Source organism: Mesoplodon mirus (assembly GCF_964341445.2).
Source record: "Mesoplodon mirus genome assembly, chromosome: 3".
In the NCBI taxonomy this organism is placed as follows: Eukaryota; Metazoa; Chordata; class Mammalia; order Artiodactyla; family Ziphiidae; genus Mesoplodon; species Mesoplodon mirus.
Window position 1 is genome coordinate 154,614,661 of NC_138978.1, and position 25,036 is coordinate 154,639,696.

The 25,036-nt window shown below is 43.4% G+C and overlaps 1 protein-coding gene across 8 annotated transcripts in view; it reads left to right on the forward strand.

Annotated features, from left to right (window-relative positions):
* Positions 1-25,036, forward strand: part of PROX1 (prospero homeobox 1) — a 53,387-nt gene that overhangs the window by 8,076 nt on the left and 20,275 nt on the right. For all 8 annotated transcript variants that reach the window (XM_082616024.1, XM_082616031.1, XM_082616025.1 and 5 more), the window contains 3 exons: positions 8-1,799; positions 8,724-8,831; positions 14,688-14,882. In XM_082616024.1, coding sequence (XP_082472150.1) covers positions 75-1,799; positions 8,724-8,831; positions 14,688-14,882 — 2,028 coding nt within the window. In that variant the 5' untranslated portion in view covers positions 8-74. The remainder of the gene's footprint in view (positions 1-7; positions 1,800-8,723; positions 8,832-14,687; positions 14,883-25,036) is intronic.

Below are 25,036 nucleotides of genomic sequence, written 5' to 3' on the forward strand. Positions count from 1 at the left end.
TGGCCAGGGTCCCAGGATTCTTGAGCTGTGCCCAGCTGACGAGCTTTTGAAGATGGCACAATAACTGTCCAGTGATGCCTGACCATGACAGCACAGCCCTCTTAAGCCGGCAAACCAAGAGGAGAAGAGTTGACATTGGAGTGAAAAGGACGGTAGGGACAGCATCTGCATTTTTTGCTAAGGCAAGAGCAACGTTTTTTAGTGCCATGAATCCCCAAGGTTCCGAGCAGGATGTTGAGTATTCAGTGGTGCAGCATGCAGATGGGGAAAAGTCAAATGTACTCCGCAAGCTGCTGAAGAGGGCGAACTCATATGAAGATGCCATGATGCCTTTTCCAGGAGCAACCATAATTTCCCAGCTGTTGAAAAATAACATGAACAAAAATGGTGGCACGGAGCCCAGTTTCCAAGCCAGCGGTCTCTCTAGTACAGGCTCCGAAGTACATCAGGAGGATATATGCAGCAACTCTTCAAGAGACAGCCCCCCAGAGTGTCTTTCCCCTTTTGGCAGGCCTACTATGAGCCAGTTTGATATGGATCGCTTATGTGATGAGCACCTGAGAGCAAAGCGCGCCCGGGTTGAGAATATAATCCGGGGTATGAGCCATTCCCCCAGTGTGGCATTACGGGGCAATGAAAATGAAAGAGATATGGCCCCGCAGTCTGTGAGTCCCCGAGAAAGTTACCGAGAAAACAAACGCAAGCAGAAGCTGCCCCAGCAGCAGCAACAGAGTTTCCAGCAGCTGGTTTCAGCCCGCAAAGAACAGAAGCGAGAGGAGCGCCGACAGCTGAAACAGCAGCTGGAGGACATGCAGAAACAGCTGCGCCAGCTGCAGGAAAAGTTCTACCAGATCTATGACAGCACTGATTCTGAAAATGATGAAGATGGTAACCTGTCTGAAGACAGCATGCGCTCGGAGATCCTGGATGCCAGGGCCCAGGACTCCGTGGGGAGGTCAGACAATGAGATGTGCGAGCTGGACCCCGGGCAGTTCATCGACCGAGCCCGGGCCCTGATCCGGGAGCAGGAAATGGCCGAAAACAAGCCGAAGCGAGAAGGCAACAACAAAGAAAGAGACCACGGGCCAAACTCCTTACAACCCGAAGGCAAACATTTGGCCGAGACCTTGAAACAGGAACTGAACACTGCCATGTCGCAAGTTGTGGACACTGTGGTCAAAGTCTTCTCGGCCAAACCCTCTCGCCAGGTTCCTCAGGTCTTTCCGCCGCTCCAGATCCCCCAGGCCAGATTTGCAGTCAACGGGGAGAACCACAATTTCCACACCGCCAACCAGCGCCTGCAGTGCTTTGGCGATGTCATCATTCCGAACCCCCTGGACACCTTTGGCAATGTGCAGATGCCCAGTTCCACAGACCAGACAGAAGCACTGCCCCTGGTGGTCCGCAAAAACTCATCTGACCAGTCTGCCTCCGGCCCCCCAGCCGGCGGTCACCACCAGCCCCTGCACCAGTCGCCTCTGTCGGCCACCGCAGGCTTTACCACGTCCACCTTCCGCCACCCCTTTCCCCTCCCCTTGATGGCCTACCCGTTTCAGAGTCCATTAGGTGCTCCCTCCGGCTCCTTCTCGGGAAAAGACAGAGCCTCTCCTGAATCCTTAGACTTAACTAGGGAGACCACGAGTCTGAGGACCAAGATGTCATCCCACCACCTGAGCCACCATCCTTGTTCACCAGCACATCCACCCAGCACTGCAGAAGGGCTCTCCTTGTCTCTCATCAAATCCGAGTGTGGCGATCTTCAAGACATGTCCGAAATCTCACCTTATTCGGGAAGTGCAATATCCTTTCATTTGCCCCCAAGGAAAACAAGCCCAAACCAAAAAGGCTTCCCAGAAGGTCAGGTTTACACATTATTTAGAATGATGTAGATTACTATCTTCTTAAGAATGCAGTCTTTCCTCTTCTTCAGAGTACTAGGCTTTTATCAACACGCGTGTGGCACTTCTGATTGCACAAAAGCTTCACAGGAAACCAATATTTTTGTAACTTTCACAAGTTGTTAATTGCCCCAAAGTGGTAGTATTTAATTTGTGCTTTTGCAGCAGTGTTTTTTCTGCTATTTCTTCCCGTATTATCTTATTATTCTTTTTTTTTCCCCAAGAGTAGATTTAGAGGTGGAAAAAAAAAAAAGATCTCATTGTAATATTGAATTTTATCAGATTTTATTTTAATGTAGTAAGTTTCATAGCAGAGTAAAGAGAGAAAAATCAGTTTTCAGATCCCTAAGACTCCATAAGAAAAATTCTCCCTTTAGTTATCTATAAGGCCCCTGGTCTGTTTAAAGAAGGCCTGATTAAGTCTTATGAGGAACAGTCTACTGATGGGAGGCTGCAGTGGGAGAAAGATGGTTGTGGACAGGGAGTTAGAGTCTCTCCTTATTCTTTAAGTGGGGTGTGGTTTTTTGTTTGTTTTAAAGGAAATATACAGGTACTGATTTATTCAGACGGTATCCATCTCTCTCCCGTTCACCCAAGGTCTGTTCTTTGGGTCTGGTGCAGCTGCCTCTATGCATGATTAACCTCTGTTCAGCCATACACAGAAATCTTTTGTCCTAACATACACAAAGCAAATTATTTTGGAAAGCGAGAGAGCACAATTAAATATAAAACTCAGCCATATTCGACTTTAAAAATGCCTCTTTTTATGTCTCTTTTATATTTTGAACCTGACTTTTATGTAGAGATGCCAGTTATATTTTTTTATTAGACCTGTCCTGAACTCTAGCTATTTTTAACTCACGATTTTTTTCTCTGTAAATTGGTCCTTTCAGTAAATTTTTAAAAATCTTGTGGTTGTTGATGTTTTGGGGGAGTAGAATAGTAGCACTGGGGGGCAACTAGAGACATATTTCTTTTATATAAATTGCCAGATGGATATAAAATTTAGCAATTAAATTGGCTGTTGCTAAATTGAGGGTTTTGAGCAATCGTCTTGATGACTAGAGATTGACATTTTCATATCTAACCCTACTCCAGAGACTGCCATGTAAGTGCAAAGTCCCAGCTATGGTGGAAATGTGTTTTCCTTGATATGAAGGTCATCCTTGCAGCCAGCTCAGGATAACAGAGAAGATTTCTGATAAGGTGAATGTGAGCCACAAGTATGAGACACACTTGGGTAGTTAAGCACAGAGTCTCTTTCCATAGAGAGGAAGAAGAGAATAATGTCTTGAGACAAAGATTTGAGGACTTAAGATGTAAATAGAAATCGAGTCTTGGTTTGGTTAATGATTTAACTTCTAACTTTCAGAGATCTAAAGTTTAATCCACCAGTCATGAATCAAAGCTGTGCCAGGCACCATGCCTTACACATCATAAGCAGGCAATAAACATTGGTCAAATTGGAATATAGCTGTTGGTGATGAGAAAGGCAAAGTACATAGACACAGACCTTGAATGGTTTTTTTTTTTACCCTCTGCAGGAGAGCATCTTCTGGGGTTCATACCAGGCTCATGTCCAGGGCTAGGCCCCACTGCTCCTCAGAGATCCCTTACTTCATTTTGAAGCCAGTTGTAGTGATGGTGGGTTGTTTCTCTCACTTGTGCGCGTGTGTGCGCACACACACACACAGGAAAGGGACGTGCCCATTTGGTTGAATATTTGAAGCCAGGTTTCAAAGTCTTGTAAGGCCATACTAAACTCTTTAACTCAAGATTCCAGTTTCTGGGGTTTTTTGTTTGTTGTTGTTGGTTTTTTTTTTAGACTTGTCACCGTATCCAGATAATTATGCCTGTGCTTTTTTTTTTTTTTTTTAAATAAGTTGGGTCTTCTAAGAAAAAAATCTTTAGATTGCTCTAAGTGTTGGCTATGCTCCCTGTCTCACCCTCTCTAAATCCCCTGAGGAATTTTGAGGATTTGAATAGAAAGAACTTCCTTTTCTTTCTATACATATCAAAGACTTTAAGAAAATTTAGTGGCTTCTTCTTCAGAGGAATAACTTCACCTCTCTCTTACCATAGAAGATTCTGCTCAACAGCGACGGTTTGGAAACGCCTGTATTCATATGAAATGTTAGTTGCTTACACCTGGAGCTGTTTATTTTGTGTAGCTAAATAATTTTGGCCTCTTGCTGCAATGAATGATTACATTTCCCATATGCTGGCCTTCCAGCCTCTGTTTCTTTCTCTTTTCCCTTCTGTGATCTTGCCCTTTTAGCCGTTTATCTCTTTGCTATATTATTTCTCAGGAAGAAGATAGGCAAGCATCCTTTTCTAGAGTTCACACAGTTCTGAAGCCAGTGAGGATGTGAGTGTTTGCTGAGAGGCTGGGTCTGCTTTTCTCCTGTCTCCATCCTTGTACGGCGATGAGTTCTGCCCTTGACTTACCTGATGGTGTCTAGGCAAAATTCTCAAGCTTTTAGTTTAAAGAAATCTCTGGGAACCACAGCAAGTCATCTTACTTCAGTTTAGGTAGACAAGGCCATATGTGAACCTGTTATGCAGTTACTCTTAGAAAAGATCAATAGAAATGAGGAGAAATGGGATGAAATGGTACCTTCATGATTGTCATTATTATTTTGATTTTTAGTCCGTGTCTTTCCAAACTGTAATGAATAATTGAATTCTTAAGGAACAATTCTTTCCCACCGCAAAAGACATCATCTGTTTCCCTGAACAAAGTAGCCAAGATAAGAACTATTAAGAACACCAGCTTATCGGATAAATCCATTCTGAGTCCAGCACATTAGGCATATATGTTCTACATAATAGAGCACACTACCTTGTTATCCCTTCTAATAGAAAGGAACTAGCGAATGTGTGTGCATGGTAAACTGAATGTCAGTGCACCTGCACCAAAAGGTCAGGTCTTGGATATAAAAACTGTGTTCAGTATCTTTGCAAATGAATCTATTTAATCAAATATTGAATTTTATTCAAATTCCAAAAGAAACAGCCAGCCAATTGTTTTCCCTCCTGATGTTCCTTGTCATTCATCCTCTTTGCATCTCAAGAAAAATAGCCTCGTTCGGGCCTCAAACATTTGCATGCCCCCAATTAAAGCACAAGAGCGGTGTTCTAAGCACTTAAGACATGCAAGGGAGGAAACTGAACCTCTTCTCCGTGACAGTCAGCTTTGCCTGTTCGACTTTTAGGGAGAAGGTTAAAAAACACGTGAAGTTCAAAAAGGAGAATGATTTAATGATTTGAAACTAAAATCCATCTAGAAAACCTGAATTAAAAATGATTTCTAAAATGGGAATTAATCCATAGAAGTTGATCTTTTACATGTTTGGAAGTGGTGTGGGGCCATAGGAATTCTGTTAAGTGTATTAGCTGTAGGGAAACATGTATATTAAAGATTGGAAGACTCTGGATTCCCCATCCCCCTCCCCCCCAATTATGGACTAAGTAAATTTAAAAAATATATATCCATAAACTACACATCCCACCGATTATGTTAAACTTCTTTGTGGAGCAACAACTTGCTCAATCCCTTTTATTAAATGTGAGAGTTTAGATCTTTTCTCCCCTTTTAAGGATTCTAAGGGGGGAAAACTAGAAACATAGCAAATCAGAGCCTAAGGAGCAAGCTGAAATTCTCCGGGTTTCAAAGCACTTTAGAAATTGTAAGAAAGTGGTCCTGATCCATTTGGTTGGAACTGCAGCATGTAAAACCTCTAGCCACAATTCAGGGTTCAGTTGGGAAAAAAGAATTTTCTTCCTGCAGCCTTCACAACCTATTATTCTCCCATTTGCCTTTTTGCTGCCTCTGCTGCTTCTCCCGCGGCTGCTGTTTAGGTGAAGTTATATTGTGCTTGGTAAACAGACAACACTTAAATTCTCAGGTTGTTTGAACACCATTTTAGGTTCAGCTGCAGTACCCTATTTCTCTTATCTTTTATATTCCCGAGCAGATGTCTTTCATTAATTTATGGATTTATCATCTTTTTTTTCTTTTTCTTTTCCTTTCCTTTCTGTTTTCTTTTTTTTTTTTTTTTTTTTTACACCTGGCAGCTGTCTCAAGTTTCAGCAGTTATTGTCTATTTTGCATTATACATCGAATTGAATGTCATCTGTCTTCACAAAGCTATGGCTAAGAGAATTGAGGCAAAGCCACATGAGCTGCCGGGACAGATCTTGTTTGCGTTCCATCCCCCCTCAACCCACCCCCTTTACCTCCTTAATATTTATTTGTGCTCATTTTCTTTCCTGGCCTTGAATGGAGCTTAGCTCGTGTTCAGTACAGCTGTATGTTTACTGAATCTATTCCATCATGAGTCATTGTGCGTGTGTAAGTATCCTGGAAACAGCTAGTGCTTTCTTGGAAGAACAGTTGCTTTTCAGCACAAGCACTTAAAAGGGAAATTAACCAATTGGTCAGTTCAGATTTATTTTGAAGAGAAAAAAAAAGGGTTATCTAACTGTTGGCTTTTAAATCTTTCATTAGCTATTTTTAATAGTTTATTAGAAACATATATTTTATGGGAATTTTATCTTAATTACACGATGAGCAAGAAATAAAGATGTATTCTGTGTTTCATTTCCACTGATTGATTCCAAGTATTTCCAACAGGAAGCATTTTAAAGCAAAAAAAACGTACTTGAGAAATTCAAATTAGGATGATTTTTTTCATGAAATAAAAAGCCTCTAAATCCCAACCAAAATACGATGGATACTTTGCTCTTTTTTTTTAAATAAAAAAAGACGAAAACATCTTAGCATAATTTAAAGACACTGAAAGCTTCAGGAAGTTTTGGTGGCTCAATAACTATCTGAGAACCACAGCAAAACAATTCGTTTTGTATGAGACCAAATTTGAAAAGGTTTGGAACTTTTCCCTGCTAATAATTAATTGTACTAGGTTGTTTGGATGTAGCCTTCTGAAAGAACAGATTAGAACCCAGATCTGAGGATGTTTGTCAAAGTTTGGACTTGCCTAAAACTCTTATCACGAGGCAATAGGAGACAGCTTGCAACTATTATTTCACTTATCCATTTGGACAGATGGTCCTGAAGTGTGCCGGGCTCCTTTAGTCCCCTCTCTCAGTCTAATGGAGGTTACTGGAGGGCCTTTCAGCCCTTTCCTTGGCACAAGAAGTATGTCAGTCATAAATTATCGTCTTTGTAATCATTAAGGATCTCAAACAAAAACACAAGTTCAGTTAAACTGCTTTGGCTTACAGATAAAACATCAAAATTTCTTTCTTCAGTGTTTATTTTCAGTGAAAACAAAAGGCTCAATATTTAACTTTTCAATTTACAAACTAAGGTGATCTTTTTCAAATTGCGTGATATTAATGGGAATGCTAATTGATCAAATTCTCAGCAGAATATTTGGTTAAACCCCCTGTTATAAGCAGTCAAGAACTTATCAATATTAATTCGATTATGCTTCTCTAGGAACTTTCTGGTTTCCCTCTGTTCCTAAGATTGGTCATGCTGTACTTGATGATGGTAATTTAGAAATGTTCACCTTTCCTAAATATCTGTGTTTATTTGACCTTGCTTCATACGGTGTGAAATTTTTGTTGGGTTTGTTAGCCAAGTGTGTGTGTTTGCTTATGTGTGTGTGTGTGTGTGCGCGCACACCCACACGTGCATATTTTCTTTTCTTTTTTCCCCTTATTTTTTCCCAGACTCTCTTTTAAGAGAAAATCCTTAGAGAAGCTTCTAGGAAGGACCCTTAATTGACCTTGTGGGGGACCACATTGATTTTCTCCACGTGCATCTTCATTTCTGATAAATTATAAAGCCATTAATTTGCTGAGGAAATGGCAGGGCCAGGCTGCGGCACAGATGTGACCAGAGCCATCCCAGCTCCGAGTCTGCTGAGCAGTGCCAAGAATCTGGGGGAGAATCAGGAAGCCTGGATTGTTATGGTTAGCCTCACATTCTCTTGGGAACTGTTTTAGTTGCTGCTGTTTACAGATCTAAAAGGTAATGATGTTTCCAGATAAATAGACCTTCTTATTTTGGGTAAGTGGCCATTTATTGATCTGCTAGCCCACATTTATTGATTTGTTAGCTCCAACCACTGTGCCACTCTCAAAGGAGTTAACTATAAATCCAGGAGAGGCAAATTGTATTTGGTTTTGGATCGTTGCTCTAACAAAAGCGACACCCCCTCCCTGTTCTCTTGATGCCCAAACTACCCCTCCCAAGTTTTAGCTGCTATTGAAAAGGAAACAATTAAAAGGATATAATAATAAGACAGGAAGAAAGTGAGTCAAGATGTTCCATTATATTAGCGCTGAAAGGTAAAATGTGAAGCTTGCCTAACAGTGTTCAAAATAATGCATTTTATATTTTCATGTACATTAGTATAATAATTGGATGTCACCTGCAGAGAGCAGAGAGAACAAACAGAACTGTAATTGTGAAGAAGGAAAAAACTCATGATAAGGGTTGTGCAGTACCTGTTGGGTGCATTTGTCTCCTTAGCAACAAGTGAACGTATAGATAGCGTAAGGACCTCAAACAGGGGGAACGTTTTGCCATCCTCACCACGAAGTCTCCAGGATTCCACAACTAAATTGTGCATCTTCACCATTATATTTGGCAATTTCTGACCGGCAGTGGTCATTCTGAGCAGGCAGCAGCAAGTTAGTGATGGATTCCATGGCCAGCGCCATTTATCTTCCAGAATTCCTATGGCTGCTGGGTGGGCCTCCAGGTTCCTGGGGCGGGGGGTGGGGGGGGAAGGGAGGGATGGTAGGTGCTTGTGTTTCAAGAAATTGTTTCCTTAACCAATCGCATCCTACATGCAGGAAGGATTGTCACCCAATCACTTGAAAAAAGCAAAGCTCATGTTCTTTTACACCCGTTATCCCAGCTCCAACATGCTGAAAACCTACTTCTCTGATGTAAAGGTAAGGACATATTTCATTATTAATGTTTTCAATTTCTGTGCATGAGGTAGTGATTTGAACTCTTGGAAGTTAATGGAGATGAGTGTGGAGTTAGTTGGTGAATACACCTACGTTGTAGTTGATTTAATGCATTTGTCCTTTGGTCTAAGGCTTTGCCAAGCAAAGAGGAGGCTCCTTGTGTGTTAAGACCAAAGGACTGGGTGCACAGATTTTCATTCTAGTCCGGGAAACTCAACCTCTGTCTTTATATGTCTTAACTCCTTGGAAGAAATTTCGGTCGGTCCTGGAGGGATGTGCTTTAGAGAATTTTATTTTCCTCCCCTCAGCCACAGTAAACTGCTTCTGTTTTTGTTTCTGTTAGTTTCCCCATATTTGTGCTTAGGAAAGCAAACACTAGCACCTCTTTTTCCCCCTGTCGAAAGGAGCGTACATTGAAATTCTCTCTGCAGTAGCTGCTTAAAAACAAAAGTGATGATTGTCTCTTATTTACAACTTAATTTGTTGTTGATGTAGAGTACACTGAGCATAAGGAGAATGAATAAAGTGACAGATTCAGGACACATTATTCAAATGAGGATATGAAAGCTGTCGGCCTACAGCTGCAGCCTCCCTCATTCTACAGAATATGGGGACCTCCTGGTTCTCTGTGTGTGTGTGTGTGTGTGTGTGTGTGTGTATGCGTCTGTGTCTATGTGTGGATTTTAAGTAATTGTTTGCAACAACTTGATGTTGTGTTAATCATCTGTAACTTTTTAAAACATAGATTGGGTTTTGATGATGATAATGACACACATGGTATCATTAGCCAACGAACTCGATAAACATTACATTAGCCGAGATTAGTTTATTAAGGCTGGGTGCTCTTTCCCCCACCCTCTCCTGCCCACCCCCGTGTGTACAAGTTCTTATTTCTGCCACGGAGAACCCACGAGCTGCCAAAATGTGCTCCTTCCTCCCCGACTCCCCTCTCTCTGCAGTGGGTTTTCTGCCCAATGTCTGAGTTGTTTCATTGGCCCCTTTCGCAGGCCGACCCATTTCAGTCTTGCCTTCACTGATGTTTTACTTGGCCGTGTAAGAAAAGTTCTGTTTTCCCTCCTGTTTGCTTTTAAGTTGTGTAGCAACTTCAGCCTTTTATCTCTCTCCTTCCCTGGCTGAGCTCCTTAAGGAAGGCATGTTTCCTCCTCCTTCAGTGCCAGCAAACTGGGCAGGATGGGAAGGCAGAGAGAGGCAGTTACTTAAACAGCTGGATAAGAATCATTAAGCACAAGAAAGGTCGAGTGCCACAATAGACCAGGACAGGGTTTGGACCTCGTGGGGGACCATCTGTAACTGACAAACTAAAGGGCATTTGCCGATTGGTTGAGGACCAACCAGCTTCTAGAGCCTAGTTCTTCTTCCAGGGCATCCTCCCTCCTTAGTTCTAGGAGGGGGACATGGAGGAGAGGGAGAAAATTGTTATTGTGTGTGTGTGTGTGTGTGTGTGTGTGTGTGTGTGTTAGATGTCCATGTTACCTCCTTCACTTCTCTTGGTGCTGTGATCTGCAGTGTTGTGATATAATGATAACAACACCTTATATTATCTATAATATAATATCCTTTCATTCAGGAGGTCAAAGAGCTTTACAGACTGCATACATAGGGATCCCTCATCTACCACTGACATGCAGACACCTGGAGGGTGCAAAGTAGCAGCCATTCTGAGCCAGCAACACTATCCAACAGTAGATGTAAATATTAGAAGCATTCATGTTTTTGCACATGTGTGGCGGGGGGAAGGGCAAGGGTGGGGGAGACTGTGGATTTGTAGCTTTAGAAATACCAGGCACTGTAAACCAACAAGAAATTGTTCCCATTCCTTTAGAATACATCTAGTAATTCAGCTTTGCAAATAATCACTCACTTTATGTAAATAACAATTAAATACCTGGGTGACTATTTCATTTAAAAAAGCATTAATATTCAGATTATAGATTCCATCCATATTCTATCCATACTGGGAAAGAAGGCTGTTAGAATGTACGTGAGTCTGGTTAACTCCCAATTATCCACTCTAATGGAGGGGAAACAGTAGGGCATATAATGCAAAGCAGAAAATCACCGAAGGTCATTCCTCTTTTATTTTTGGAATGAATTATACATTTTTAACTTTCCTAATTGTGTTTTTTCTTTGGCTGGTAATAAATGAATTTATATTCCCTGAGCTTACACTAATGATAGTGGAAAGTCATGCATAGAAAGGGAAGGATAGTCCAGGCAAGGTGTTCCAGAAACTTTCTAGGAAGCAATGGCAGAGCATTCTTGGATTTCTTTAATATTAAGGAAAATCCAGAATTTGAATATTGACAATGCATATACTCATGCATATGTATGTTATGTTATATATATATATATATGTAGTGTGTTTGTATGTATATATGTATATACACATATCTCTATCTAGATATAGATATATAAATGTGGATACTTATTTGCAAGGCTGAAATAACTATATAGATATATGATCCAAAATTTTATTTCAGTCCAGATTCAAGAAACCACAGAATTGAGAAATCCCTAGAAATTGGAGAAGAGACCTTAGGGTTTTGTCAGAAATGAAACCCTGCATCATATATCTTGAAAAGGACATATTCTTGTGACTCTGGACCAAGTAATACTTGTCGCAATGATACAAGCGTATACTTGTTTGTGGCCACATACGTGAAGAGAAAATTTCTAATTCCAGCAAAATGTCGCTTTCTGAATCACAGAGTGACTTCATTTCAAATAGTGATCAGAAGTTCGTTTTGCAAGTAAAAAAACCAAGAGACTCACACGAGTGGAAAATATTTTGTTTCATGAATAAGGTGTAGCCTAGGTGTCCATCCAAGGCACAGTTGGGAGGTAGTGCTAGACTGAGTTAATCTCCAACCAGCTCCTGGTAGGTGAGCCTCACCAGAGCGATCCTCCCTCCCTTGTATTTTTCCTTAGGAAGGGAGACAGTGCTTCACTCTCCCCTCTGGGAAGGAAGTGAAGGCTTTTAAATTACCTTGGGAAAAAAAGAGGTAGGAGGAAATCCTGTACAATTCAGAGACGTTGGCTTGGTGAGAAAAATTCTTCTACGTGAAGGACGAAACCAGGGCCGTCTTAGTTGAACTCCCAGAGTAAGAATCTAAACAAAGTTCCGTGTTCTCACAGAGAGTCCAACTTAATTCCCTCATCCCAACATTCAGCCGGACAAAAAGCTCAGCTCATGGGCCTTCAGCTCCTTTGAGAAGGGCAAGGGGGCACGTGGGAGACAGAGGCCGAGGATCCGTGGGCCTCCACCATCTTCCTGGGCACTCCTGGGTGCTGATTTTAATGTACAAACTAATAACTCTTAGACCACTAAGTACAACAGATTCAGTGCCATTTTAGCTTTGAAGAACAGACGCTCACGGCTTTTCAAGCCGGCGGTGTTAAATGATGTATCTCATTCCCTCCACCCCTTGAGTCAACTGCTGCCCGGCCAGATTAAGGTGTCAGATTGATTTGTTTTATACATCTTTTGACCATGCTCATTGAATATTTAGGAAGTTTCTCCAGCCCATATTGAGGCTGAGATGTCCCGTGGGAAGCATTAATCAAAGTCACAGAGACTCGTACACTGTGGAAACACAGCCTCTTTATTGTAGCGATCAGTTTTTGCAGTAACACATTAACACGACAGAGCTCGCCTTGATAGAACAATTGATCCTTTTCTGGGAAGCCACTACAGAATGGGGGACATTAACTCTTTCAAGTTGCATACTTTTTCTCCCCCAAGGTGACTATCTGGAAAAGAGGGGGCCGGCCTCTGCTGGTGTGGCCAGCAGCCCAAACCGAACGAATTTCAGTAAATTTCAGTTACCTCCCTGTGGAGCAAACCCTGCTCTTCAAGCTGTTGTGCTGGTCATTTTCCTTGTCTCATGTTTGGGGAGTCTGTTGTTTTTGCCCATTCTTCCTCTCTGGTATTTCCATTCTCTAACAATAAGCTTTAAATCTCCCTTTATGTCCCATTCCTAAATAATGGCAAGTGCACTTACTTTTTTGTCCTTCCCCATTAGGTCATTCATGACCATTCTAGAAAAAAAATACCCTTCTATTTTTTTCCTCTACAGTACTCTTGTCCATATGAGACAATGTCTTGTAACAATACAGAAGCCTAATCTCCATGTCAAAGCAATTTTCATTCCCCAGTGCACAGCCTGCTATCATTTTGTAATGTTTTGTTTCTTATTCTAAAAGAATTAAAAAGGAACAGTAAGCCGTCACGGGGGCCTGTAGTCCTTATCTCAGTGTCTGGAAATTTGGACAGTGTATTTTACTGCTGAGATAAAATGGAAAGAACTCCAAGTTCAGCAAATCGTAATGGGTTTAAGTTCTATTGAAATCGGCAACCAGAAGATCAGATAACGGGGGTCCTTCAGTTGTCTTTTTAATCGGGTTCCCCGCAAGGCTGAATAGACAGAGCAGACACACAGAGTGAAAATATAATTCTTGGATAGGTTAAGTACATGTTTGAACTCTAGCAAGCAGAAGCGATTTGCTGATGACTTAATCATTTTCTGGTCAATTATCTGTAAGGGCCCTTGCAACTCCATGGCAATTATGATGCAAGTTGGCCTTTTGGGAGAAACACCAGTCTCCCTGTTTCTGTTTCCTTGACTTCCATTCTCTGCCATAAATTTTCATTCATTTATTATCTTTGCTGGTATAGAAACAACTTTCTGTGTAGTAATTACAGCCCCGATACACACTTTAGCTGTCATCTTGTTGGAGTCTGGATGTTCTCATGGCCAGTGTTTGATAAGTGGTCTTTGTTGATTTTTGATGAATGTACATCTTTTTCTGGGGGCCCAGGGAAGGGAATGCCTGTGATGACAAAAGGCAGGGGGTTGTCTGTCAGCCTGCCTGATATAAAGCTATGGATTTATTGGTTTTGACTTGGCAAGTTGAGATGCATCTGTCCTTTACGTGCTCAGAGGACTGTCAATAAGAATGGTATCACTTGCAGTGAATCCAGGAAGACATCTTCATTTAAAAGGTCATTGGGAAACCGTGGTAAACAAAGTCTTAAAGCCTAATCACGTTGTTGTAACTTGGCATTTAAAAAAATGTAATAAAGATTCTGTCTATGCTGTCTGTGGACTGTGTCTTAAGCACACCTCCCAAACTGCATAGACTCCAGTGGGAAGAGGGCATGGGTCCTCTCCAGTGCTGGCTGTAGGAAGTGTATGAACAGGTACGGAGGTTTGACCAGACAGCACCAGCCGTGAGTACCGGGTGCAGACATTAAGTGGAATCATAGCCGATGGCCACGGGGATCTCCCATTACCAGAAACTAAGCAAGTGCCAGATTCCTCCCCTTTTGTGTGAAAGCCATTTTCCAGCATTGAATGAGATTGTCCTGTGGTGACACAAATTCTCTTCAAAAAAAAAATCATGCTAGTGGTGAAGTCATGTGACTCACCATCTCTGGTACTTGAATATAACGACTTCCCAGGATTCTATGGCTTGAACGAATTTCCATAAGAAGTATACAAATGCAGTTTGTTTTACTGAAAGATGAAGAACAACGTTTCAAATAAGATATTCAGCTTAAGGAAAATCAGATTTAGAACATGAGGTTTCCATTGGAGACGTGGAGGGTCGTGACGCAGTCTCCATCGTTAGTTGGTTTTATAATATCCCGTAAGTATATCATGGCTCTTGCCACCCTTGCCACCATTTTGGTGGAATTAAAAACATACCTTTCCAAGTAAGGAAGGGAGGGGAACTTTAAACATTCTTCAAATGCTTAAAGAATGAACGAAGAAAAATGGCAATGTTCTTATCCTTTTCAACATTTAAATTTAACAGTTCAACCGATGCATTACCTCTCAGCTCATCAAGTGGTTTAGCAATTTCCGTGAGTTTTACTACATTCAGATGGAGAAGTATGCGCGTCAAGCCATCAACGATGGGGTCACCAGTACCGAAGAGCTGTCTATAACCAGAGACTGTGAGCTGTACAGGGCTCTGAACATGCACTACAATAAAGCAAATGACTTTGAGGTAGGAACTCATCTTTGTTTTTCGGTCATCTCCCTTTTTTTAAAAAAAAAAATATTTTCTTTAGAAATGCCCCAAATCTGTCTTTTTTTTTTTTTTTTTTTTTTTTTTTTTGCTTTGGTATCTCATACAAGCATCCCCCCAGTAGGGTAAGAGGTCGAGTGGCAATGAAGAGCCCCCCGTGGGTCCCGTCAGAGTCCTGGGAGCTGACCCACTTCCGTTTCCTTTCCCATCCCCCGCCTCTGCTGCTTGCTTGGAAGACCCATGTGGCCACACAAGAGGGAACTGATGAATCCAAAGAAACGGCAGCAAGGAACACACACAGAGTGGTTCCCTTTCCAGAGAAGAGGTCCCTACCCCAATAGGCCTTTTTCACATTTAGGTTCTGGCATGAGGATTGAGTTGACATATGCTGTGTTCAGTGGTAGCTTCAAAAGTTGTTTTCTTAAAAAGTCTAGGAAGATTAATGGGGAAGTGATTCCATGGTTTCAAACTTTCATCAGCATTCATTTCCTTTCTGGAAGAAATGGTGTGAGAATTTACCAGTACCTATTATAAGAGACCCATGGACATCTTTGTTCGTTTGTTTGTTTCTGTTTTTGTTCTTTTGGGAGGACAACCTTGTGTGTTCATTTTGCATACGTGCAGCTGTACGAGCTTGCTGCTCTTTATTCATACGGTTTTATACATACTTGTATGTGTCTGCAACCTGCATATTCCAGGCACATATGAAGCAGTATTCATGATTCCCAGAAAGCCGTATCTATGCAACAATAAGAGATGTATGGCTATGAGTAAGGCATTTCTTTACTGGCTGATGTGGCGCCTCAGCAAGCATTTTTCATTGAACCTGATGACTTTCCATGAGACAACACTAGCGAATCTCCCAGTACCCACAAAAGCATTTTGCTGAGCCCTGCTGACTGGGGCAATGATGGCTGGAAGTGGGAATGTGGGAAGGGTTCTGCAGGCTGAACCTCTGATGATGAGAATGGACAGGCTGTGGCTTGACAAAGTTGGTCCTTCTCCTGTAGTACCTTGAGGAGGAGAATTTTTCCTCCACATCTGCTCGTGCGTGGACCTTATGTTAATATTCTTGCTTTCCTTATGCAGATAGGTACCCCCAAATGCCCACAAAGTTCTCAGTGTCAAAGGAGAAAGGCCTTGGTCTGGCCTTGTCAATAACGACCTGACCCCCACTGCCCCCCGCTGCTTGCCCATTCCTCTGGGGACCCTTCTCCCAGTGGTCTTAGCAGATCAGTTTTTGTGGCTTATGAAGAACTGAATAGGGAAGTTTAGCAGTGGGAAAGTCACGGTTTTTCCTTGAAAGTTGGAGTGTTTATACTGTAAGCCACCAATTTCTCTTTGCTATCCAATACCAATGTATTTTTCTTGCCAAATGGGTTATAAGCAAAGTTTTTCTTTGGCCAAACACATTAAAAGTGAGGATCCTTCCTGTACTTACTTTTTCTGTATATATATATATATATATATATATATATATATATATATATATTTTTTTTTTTTTGCGGTATGTGGGCCTCTCACTGCTGCGGCCTCTCCCATTGCGGAGCACAGGCTCCGGACGCGCAGGCCATGGCTCACAGGCCCAGCCGCTCCGCGGCATGTGGGATCTTCCCGGACTGGGGCACGAACCCGTGTCCCCTGCATCGGCAGGCGGACTCTCAACCACTGCGCCACCAGGGAAGCCCTACTGCTTCAGCATTTTCAAGTCTCTGTTGGAACAGAGCTCTGGTTTACTGTTTTGACAGAACACCCTAGCAGATTTCTTCTAAAGCTGAAGAATGTGACAATGGCTAAACTTTTTTTTTTTGGCCACACTTTGTGGCATGCAGGATCTTAGTTCCCTGACCAGGGATCGAACCCATTTCCCCTGCATGATGACCATGGCTAAACATTTTAAAGAAATCTTATTAAAAGCTTCACTTCTCCCCACCCCCTTTCTGATAAGTCTTTTGCTGTCAACTTTGAGCTAAGAGAATTCAACGGTGTGCTAGTGAACTAATTACAGTTTATTATGATAAATATTCGTTTGGCAGCATGCGTCAAGCTTCATAAACGAATTGCCCAAGATCCACGGGACGGTTTGTGCATTTTTGCTGAGTAACATACTCAAGAGAACAAATCCTGACAGTGCCCATTAGGATTTTTTAGGGTCGTTTAAACCTTACCTGGTTGGTTTTAATCCCCTACTCAGCACAAGGGCCAAAATGACACAAACAGGGGATGGCTGGAATCAAGAGATACCCAACAAGCTGCTCCATTTAGCATCATCTAAATCCTTCTTTAATATGATTAACATCTGATATTCCTCCCTTTGTGAATCATATCCACTTCCAGCCAGGCCACCTCTCCTTTATCTGCAGTGTCTATTTTAAGACTGCTTCAGTGCAAAGAGTATGGGGCCCAGGGAGCAATTTTGTCACTTCTCATGTGACTTCAGACAAGTTATTGGACTATTCTGGGCCTTATTCCTCCTTCGGTAAAAACTAGGCTCTTTCTGGAAATGTGCTAAGAACAAAGCAGGAGCTAGATTCTGCCCTGCCCCCTCCACTTACCCACACATATGCACATACACACCCCTACCACCATGTATGATCCTAATATCATGAAATAGTTTTTAATTTAGCCTCTCAGTTTGGGGCACTTACTAATAAAAGCTTCAGATAAGATGATCCTTCTTTTCTGTGCCTTTGTGCATGGAGGTCAGTGCTTAAGTGAGATGCTTAAAAAGCCACTGGTCTAATTGCGGTGAGCAGGGGCTACTCTTCGTTGCAGTGCGCGGGCTTCTCACAGCGGTGGTTTCTGTTGTTGCGGAGCAGGGGCTGTAGGCGCGCGGACTTCAGTAGTTGTGGCTCACGGGCTCAGTAGTTGTGGCTAAAAAAAGCCCACGCGTAGCAACGAAGACCCAACACAGCCAAAAATAAATAAATAAATTTGTAAAAAAAAAAGAAAAAGAAAGCCACTGGTCTTATCATTGTTGCTCTTCCAGTGTGGACTGTGGCTGTGAGCCAGAAGTAGGCCCAGCACCTCTATCTGTTACCTCAGCTGCTATTGCATGCACTGCTTGACTTTTGCATCTAAGTTTCTCCCCTGAAGACCAAGTCAAGTGAATCTGCAGTCTAAAATGAGCAAGTGAAGAAGATGGCAAAGTAGAGAACTGTGCACCTGGTTTATTTTTAAATTTTTAAACAGAGATGGGGCCTAGTAGAGAGACTGAAGTTATGCCTACATGATGCCCAAAGATCCAATCAATTTAAAGGAATATATTAAACCAACTATTAGCTGGCCAAATAATAAAACGTCTTCTTGATTACATTTTAAAATTTCTCAATCAGTTAATCAGTGGTTTGTAGCAATGATAAAATAGCTCACATTTATTGACTGTTTAGTATGTTCTGGGCACTCTTCTAAGTAGTCTACCAATATTAATTAATTTAATGTGAGTACTAATGATATGGATATTAATACAAGAAATACTTCAGCTTGCCTAAAGCTTTATACTGTTTTTAAAGTAGTTCTAAATGGGTGGGAACAGGGGAGCCAGGGAGAGAGAACGGGGTTGATGCTAATGCTTTTCTGTCCTTTGCTACCTTCTCCTTCCTTCTCTCCCTCCTCCTACCCTTGTCTTTTCTCAGCTTTCTGCTCCATCTCTGCCTCTGTCATAAGCTTGCTGGTGGCACCTCTGTCACTGCTAAGCACCACCCCCCTCCAGCCCCTGCTGCTGATGGCTCTCAAGGCTGGAGTGGCTGCTGACCCCTGGCCTGCGGGAAAATAAAGCAGATGGGGAAGGTTTATCACTAGTGCAGAGGGAGTGGCTTGCATCTCCCTGCTCTTCTAGACCCTGCGCATTTCCTGTCTTGTATGAGTCAGAACCTTCTAAGTGACAGGAGAGCCTGTTCTGCCTTTTGTATCAGTTTACACAATTGCCAAGATTCTTGGCACGGCATTCAGACTTGGGGTGGTGAGAGCTTGAGAAGACCCAGGGGATGTGGAAGAAGACACTGAAGGGGGCGGGTAGGGGGGGATGAACCACGCTTTCAGCTTGTGCTCAAGGGAAGGAAGTTGGCTACAGGACAAGGGTCGAGCATCTCCCTCCCAACATGAGTCCATGAAGGTGCTCAGAGAGGCACGTTCAGTGACAGGCCAATTTTTTCTTTTTTTTTTTTTTTTTTTTTTTTGCAGTACGCGGGCCTCTCACTGTTGTGGCCTCTCCCGTTGCGGAGCACAGGCTCCGGACGCACAGGCCCAGCGACCATGTCTCACGGGCCCAGCCGCTCCGCGGCATGTGGGATCTTCCCGGACTGGGGCACGAACCCACGTCCCCTGCATCGGCAGGCGGACTCTCAACCACTGCGCCACCAGGGAAGCCCAGGCCGCATTTTTAACTCCCGCTTCTCATGTTAAATGAGCTTGGTAACAATAAATTTGTCGTTCCAGGTGTTATGGTATATATTGCCATGCTTCATTCTCACTTCATTTTGAAGAGCTTCCAAAATTGATTTTTATAGGGAGGGAAAGGAGGTTTGGGATTCCTTCCCAGTTTTTAAATCACACTGATACTTCTGACTTCAGGGGCATAGGAGTTGAATTTTATTACTTCTGTTTCCCTCACAACTGCGGCAGGGAAAGAAGGCAATGCGCGCTGTCAGTTTCCAAGGCAGGTTTACACGTTTTTGCAGAGAACTCAACTAAGGCAACCGATCTGTGTTAAGTCCCAAAGTTAAACGCACTGCTCATGGAGCCAGAAGACAGCCACCCTAGGTTGACTGAGGTAGGCTGGCCGCTGAGAAAGGCAGGACGACCCAGAGCTTGGGGTCTGGAATAGCCTGCGTGGAGGTTGGGAAGAGAATGTAGCAGACACCTTCATCCGGGCTGACCCTTCTGACCGTAGGGGCATGTGCTTTGGACTGTATTGCTTTTCTGTTTCCCTCACAACTGGGGCAGCAAAGAAGGCAAGGCTCACGATCAATTTCCAAGACTGCCCTGAGCACTCCTTCTCCTTTTCTCCATTCCCATAAGCTAGATCTTCCCCCACCATGGTCAGCCAGGCGTCCCCCGTGGGCCATTAGTGGCCAGCCAATTAACTGCGGGCAGGGTCCAAACTCGCAGGAGGAGTGACTAACTTCCCTTGTCCTCAAAAAAGACCCAGGGTTTTGGATGGAAGGCTTAGAAACAAATGGAAAAGAGAACCTGATTCATTGATTCGTGGGCTTGTAAATGTCATTTCCTAAGATACTAATAACTCGGGGGGCAGACGCTCCATCGTGGAGCCTGTGGTTTGACTTTTTTCTAGGTGTCACATGACAGACAAGAAGGGTACTTCTGCAGGCCTCTCTCTGGGCTTCTCACTCTCCTCTTAGAAAGAGAAAATGAAAAGGCAGCACTCCTCACATCCCCCCACGCACACACCCACCCAAACACGTGACACTTAAACACATACAGTGCATCTAACTCCCTCCACCAGGCTCACCCCCATTCCCAGCCCACCCCCGCTTTCCACAGGACACACGTTTAAGAAGATGTAATATATTTGGAAGTCTTTCATTCGCCCTGTCACCTCTTTAAAGAAAAATGAGGACAGGTGGATTTAGGAAGCGCTTCCCTCTGCTCCAAATAGATACTTAAATATGAGTGATCGTTTGGAAAACTGGCACAGGAGGGAAACCCTTTTACTGCTCTTGCAGTCTTTTGGCCTCAAAGCCGAGGTGCCATTTAAACGATCACACAACGCACTCTTGGTGGGTTGCAAGGAGGAAAAGAAACCTTTACCATTTCTTTTGCTGCCAGTCCCCCCAGTGACAAGCCAAATTGATCTTTTAAGAGACTAAATGAATGTTCTCTAAATATATGTACACACATGGCTGTCTGGAAACATATTCCTCGTACAGAATGACTGCCTGAAATTTGAAGGTGGGAGCGGTAAAGACGCCAGGCTGGGTGGGGAAGGGGGGGTTGGCAGGGGTGGCGGGGGGAGGGCACCGGGAAAACTGCGTGCCTGAAGCTTCATTTTTGCACCGCTGTCCCTTTGGGATTCAAGGTGTTGATGAGTATAATGAAGCAGGTCCATTGATTTATCATCTATTTGGTAATGTCATTGCATTTTTAGCGCCCTGTGTCTTTTTTGTCATTGGGTTACATTCAAGCACAGTAAGATCAACGTTAAGCCCTCCTTACTCAACAGCTTTATTAGTTATAGCATTCCATGACCTTTCTCAACATTCTTAAAGAAAAAGATACAGTGTAATGTCGCTTTACTTTGCTTATTGTCCTTTGTTGGGGGGAACAAAGCATTTTCTACAGTGGCTATAGCACATAATTATACAGCTTTCAATGGCAGTGTCTTGGTATCAAAGTTCAGAGGAGCCTTTAGAAAAAAAAAAAAAAAAGATGTTTTGTGGCAGCCTAGGGAGGGTCTCATCTTTCCTTCAGAAAATAGTTCAAGGCTCTTCTGTCAAGCTTCCCTACTTAGAGCTTTTTCTCCTCCTGCTTCATAAAGTTTAAAGCAGATTCAGTGGAGTTCTATGATCTATTTCCTTTGAAAGATTGTTCCTCGGCACAGAGAGGCCCTTTGACTTCAAGAGTTCACAGATTCATGTCTTTAGGTATCATATGTCTGACCTTATCAGTTACTCCATTTAATGTCAGAGAAAAAGTCTCAACTCTTTGTGTTTGTCTGTTTTGCCTCTGTGAAATGATTTGGTGAAAAGACCATCCTTTTTAACACACCACTGAGAGGCCGTTTCTGCTGCAACCTACCCTGTGGCTTTTCTCTCTTTAAAAAAAAAAAAAAAAATTGTCCTTGTGTTTTGTGTATGGATGAGTTCACAGTGAGAATAGAATTATACAAGGGCAGGCGCACACACAAAAAAATCTTTTGCTTTCCTCCCACACCTCCCCCCCTCCCGCCCAGTGATCTATTGGCTCTCTTGGTGGCTGTACCCCAACAGGCAAAGCCATTTAGCAAACACAGAGGTGGCAGCCGCGTCCACTGCTGGGACAGCATTGGGTTTTTCCCTTGCTTCGACCTACCCCTAAGGCCTTCATAATTAATTGTCCTTCAGAGATGAGGAAAGTTCAGAGTCAGTGTGTGGCATGATGGCCATTGTCTGACGTTCAGTTCTCCTCGCCTCGCCTCTTTCTCTGTGCCCCACAAAGGGTTATCAATAGGAGAAAGGGAGCCCGTTCTCTGCTGAGAGCCGCCGGTGGTGGTTGGAGCTTTCAGTGGGCCGGTATCATTGTGTTCGGCCCATCCTGGATTAAATGTCTGCAGGTCTAACCACCTTTTGAAAAGCAGCCTGTTTATTTCGCCTGGATTAAACAAACTCATTTAGCGAACCCCAGGCTTGTTCAAAAGTTGGTGATCCCTTTTCACGTGGCCGATAACATTTTAAATCACATTTCCTCACCCCATCCCACCCCAGCCCCGCCCCCAGGATTTTATTGCACTTTTAACTGTTTGGTTCATTTTCAGCCATAGGGCAGAAAATGAAATGATCATTCACTCACTTCTCTTAACCACTTCAGTGTACATTTGCCAGAATGAGTGTTTTTTGCAAACATTCTTTTGATGAAGCGTAGGACTTTGGTTCTTGAAAGTAGATTATCCTCGTTTTAAAATATTGTTTCACCTTCAACGATTGCCTCAAGCCAGTCTTCAGTGCTATCTGGTAACAGGACATAAAACAAATACAACCTGTTCCCCTCCCCCCCTCCCCACCCCTGCCCTTTTGGCTGAGACACCAAATAAAGATGCACTATGGAGACAGCTATTTGAAAAGTAAAGGGAAAAGAGAGCGATTAATGATGATTATACTACTGTTCCTGTTACATAGAGTGAAGCCAAGAAAACAAATAGAATCGTTTTTCCTAGGAGCAGTTGAACTAGCACGTTAGAGAGGTTTAAGATCGCTTCCCTGGGGCTTCCCTGGTGGCGCAGTGGTCGAGAGTCCGCCTGCTGATGCAGGGGACGCGGGTTCGTGCCCTGGTCCGGGAAGATCCCACATGCCGCGGAGCGGCTGGGCCCGTGAGCCATGGCCGCTGGGCCTGCGCGTCCGCAATGGGAGAGGCCACAACAGTGAGAGGCCTGCGTACCGAAAAAAAAAAAAAAAAAAAAAGATCGCTTCCCTGTAGTGTTCACAGAGACCTCAAGGCAGAAGGAAACGGTATTTAAAGAGCATTTCTGTGTCCCTGAGAGCAGTGTCTTCTGGAGAAAGGGGCCTGCAGGATGGCCAGAATCTATTCTGTCCCTGTTGCTCTTTGAAGATACTTTCACAACAGACCCTTTGCTATTTAAAGAGAACCTGGCTCTGGAAGTTGACACAACTAATAGAGTCATACCAAAAAGGGGGTCATAAAAAATTAAAGTTATTCCTATGAATCTTTCATTAGAAGTAATGAAAAGGGACAGTGGTGTCGTCTAAGTCCTTTGTGTTGCCAGCCCTTCTTCTGGCCTCTGGGCTATTGTTCTTTCAGCTCCTCAAACAGACTTTTCACTTTCAAACTGACAAAAGTCACTTAAAAGCCAGACAGCTGTACTAACACACCCACCTTACGGAGCCGGAGCCAGGGCAGGTGCGGAGGCCAGCTGAGAGACCTTGTTTAAAACGGGCAGGGGCAGCTCCCTCCTGCCTTCCTGTTGTTTTCGTGCTCGCTTTGAGGTGGACCATCGATTGCTACTGTGTGATCCTCCCTCCCAGGCGCCCCCAAATATTTCTTGCACTTTCTTTGCAGCAGGAAACCTTGACAGTCATGCTAATGTTTGTCCCTCGGGTTGAATGGCTAGGGTCAGGTTCGTGGGAGTTGGAGCACAGAACTTAGCAGAATCACAGGGAGTTTTACTCAAAACTCTTTGCTTCCATTTCTCCCCTTCCTTCTCTTCTTCCAGCCTTTTCCTACCAGTCTGAGTCTCTCGTAAGCTTTTCAGATTTCTGTGGCCTCTTGAGGAGTAGCTGGGATTGGGTAAAACACAGCCACCAATGGTGGGGACAAGACTCACCTTAGGATGTGAGATACAGCTAGAGAGAGGTAGGCAGGTAGTCCTGCCTGCATCCCAGGCCTCAGGGCGCAGCCGCCGTGGGCCCCGGAGAGTCCTCCCCGTGTGTGTATTACAGCCCCCCTGCTCCCCTGTCACCTTGTGTACAGTCTGGTCTGTGACACTGATGGTGATTATGTCATTATTTTGCTCTGGGGGCCCTGGCACATCTGCAGAGCCCAAGCACATCTTCTTTGTTGCGCTGGCAATCGTCCTGCACCACAAATGCTTCATTAGCCCTGCTGGCGGCCTCCTTGCCAGACGCGAGTGCCCAAATCCAGGCTTCTTTCTGCTCCGTTCTTTTGTGTAGCTGATGATCGCGTATTCATCTTCCTGGTTCTTCCCCATTTTCCTCGACTTCTGAACTCCAGATGTCCCAGTGTTCTTGCCCAGAGCCCTTGAAAGTGTACAACGAGAAACAAGGCGACTCTTTACCCCTTAACCCATCCTCACCCCTTCCCACCTTCCTACTTTTCACCGCCCCAAACGAATAGTGATTCTGAATAGCTCCCCAACGTGAGGACTAACATTTTCAAACTTGCGGTTTGAAAAGATACCACGGGATTGCTCCCAACTTACAAGGGTACTTAGGGTTAGAATGAGGACTTATTAGACATTTGCTTGGAGATGGATGCTTTTCTCCTGAAGCCCCTTCCCTCTCCTTGGCTCTTTTATTTCCTTCTGCACATTGACGCGTTTTACCAGTCTTCAGCAAGCAGTCTAAAATGTGAGTACAGAAAATATTCTTCATGCCTTGCTGAGCATGTTATAGTCATCTGAAGGTTCTTTTTCTCTGCATGGAATCTTCGTCTGCACTCTACCCTCTCCCAAAATCCCCTGCCCCCTCCTCCTGCTGTCATAACCTTTTTTTTTTCTTTTTTTAAATTTATTTATTTCTGGCTGCCTTTGGCTCCCCAACAATGACCTATTATTAGATATTGAAAGTGACGAACCCGTGGCTGTTTTGGAAATGAGTTCAAACATTTCTCTCAAGTTTTATTCTATACGTTTGATGGAGCCACAGCTTTTCTTAAGGTGTGCTGATTTCTACATTAACTGCAGTAAATTTTAGAGCTTAATGTCTTGGGCTGTGATGGGTACT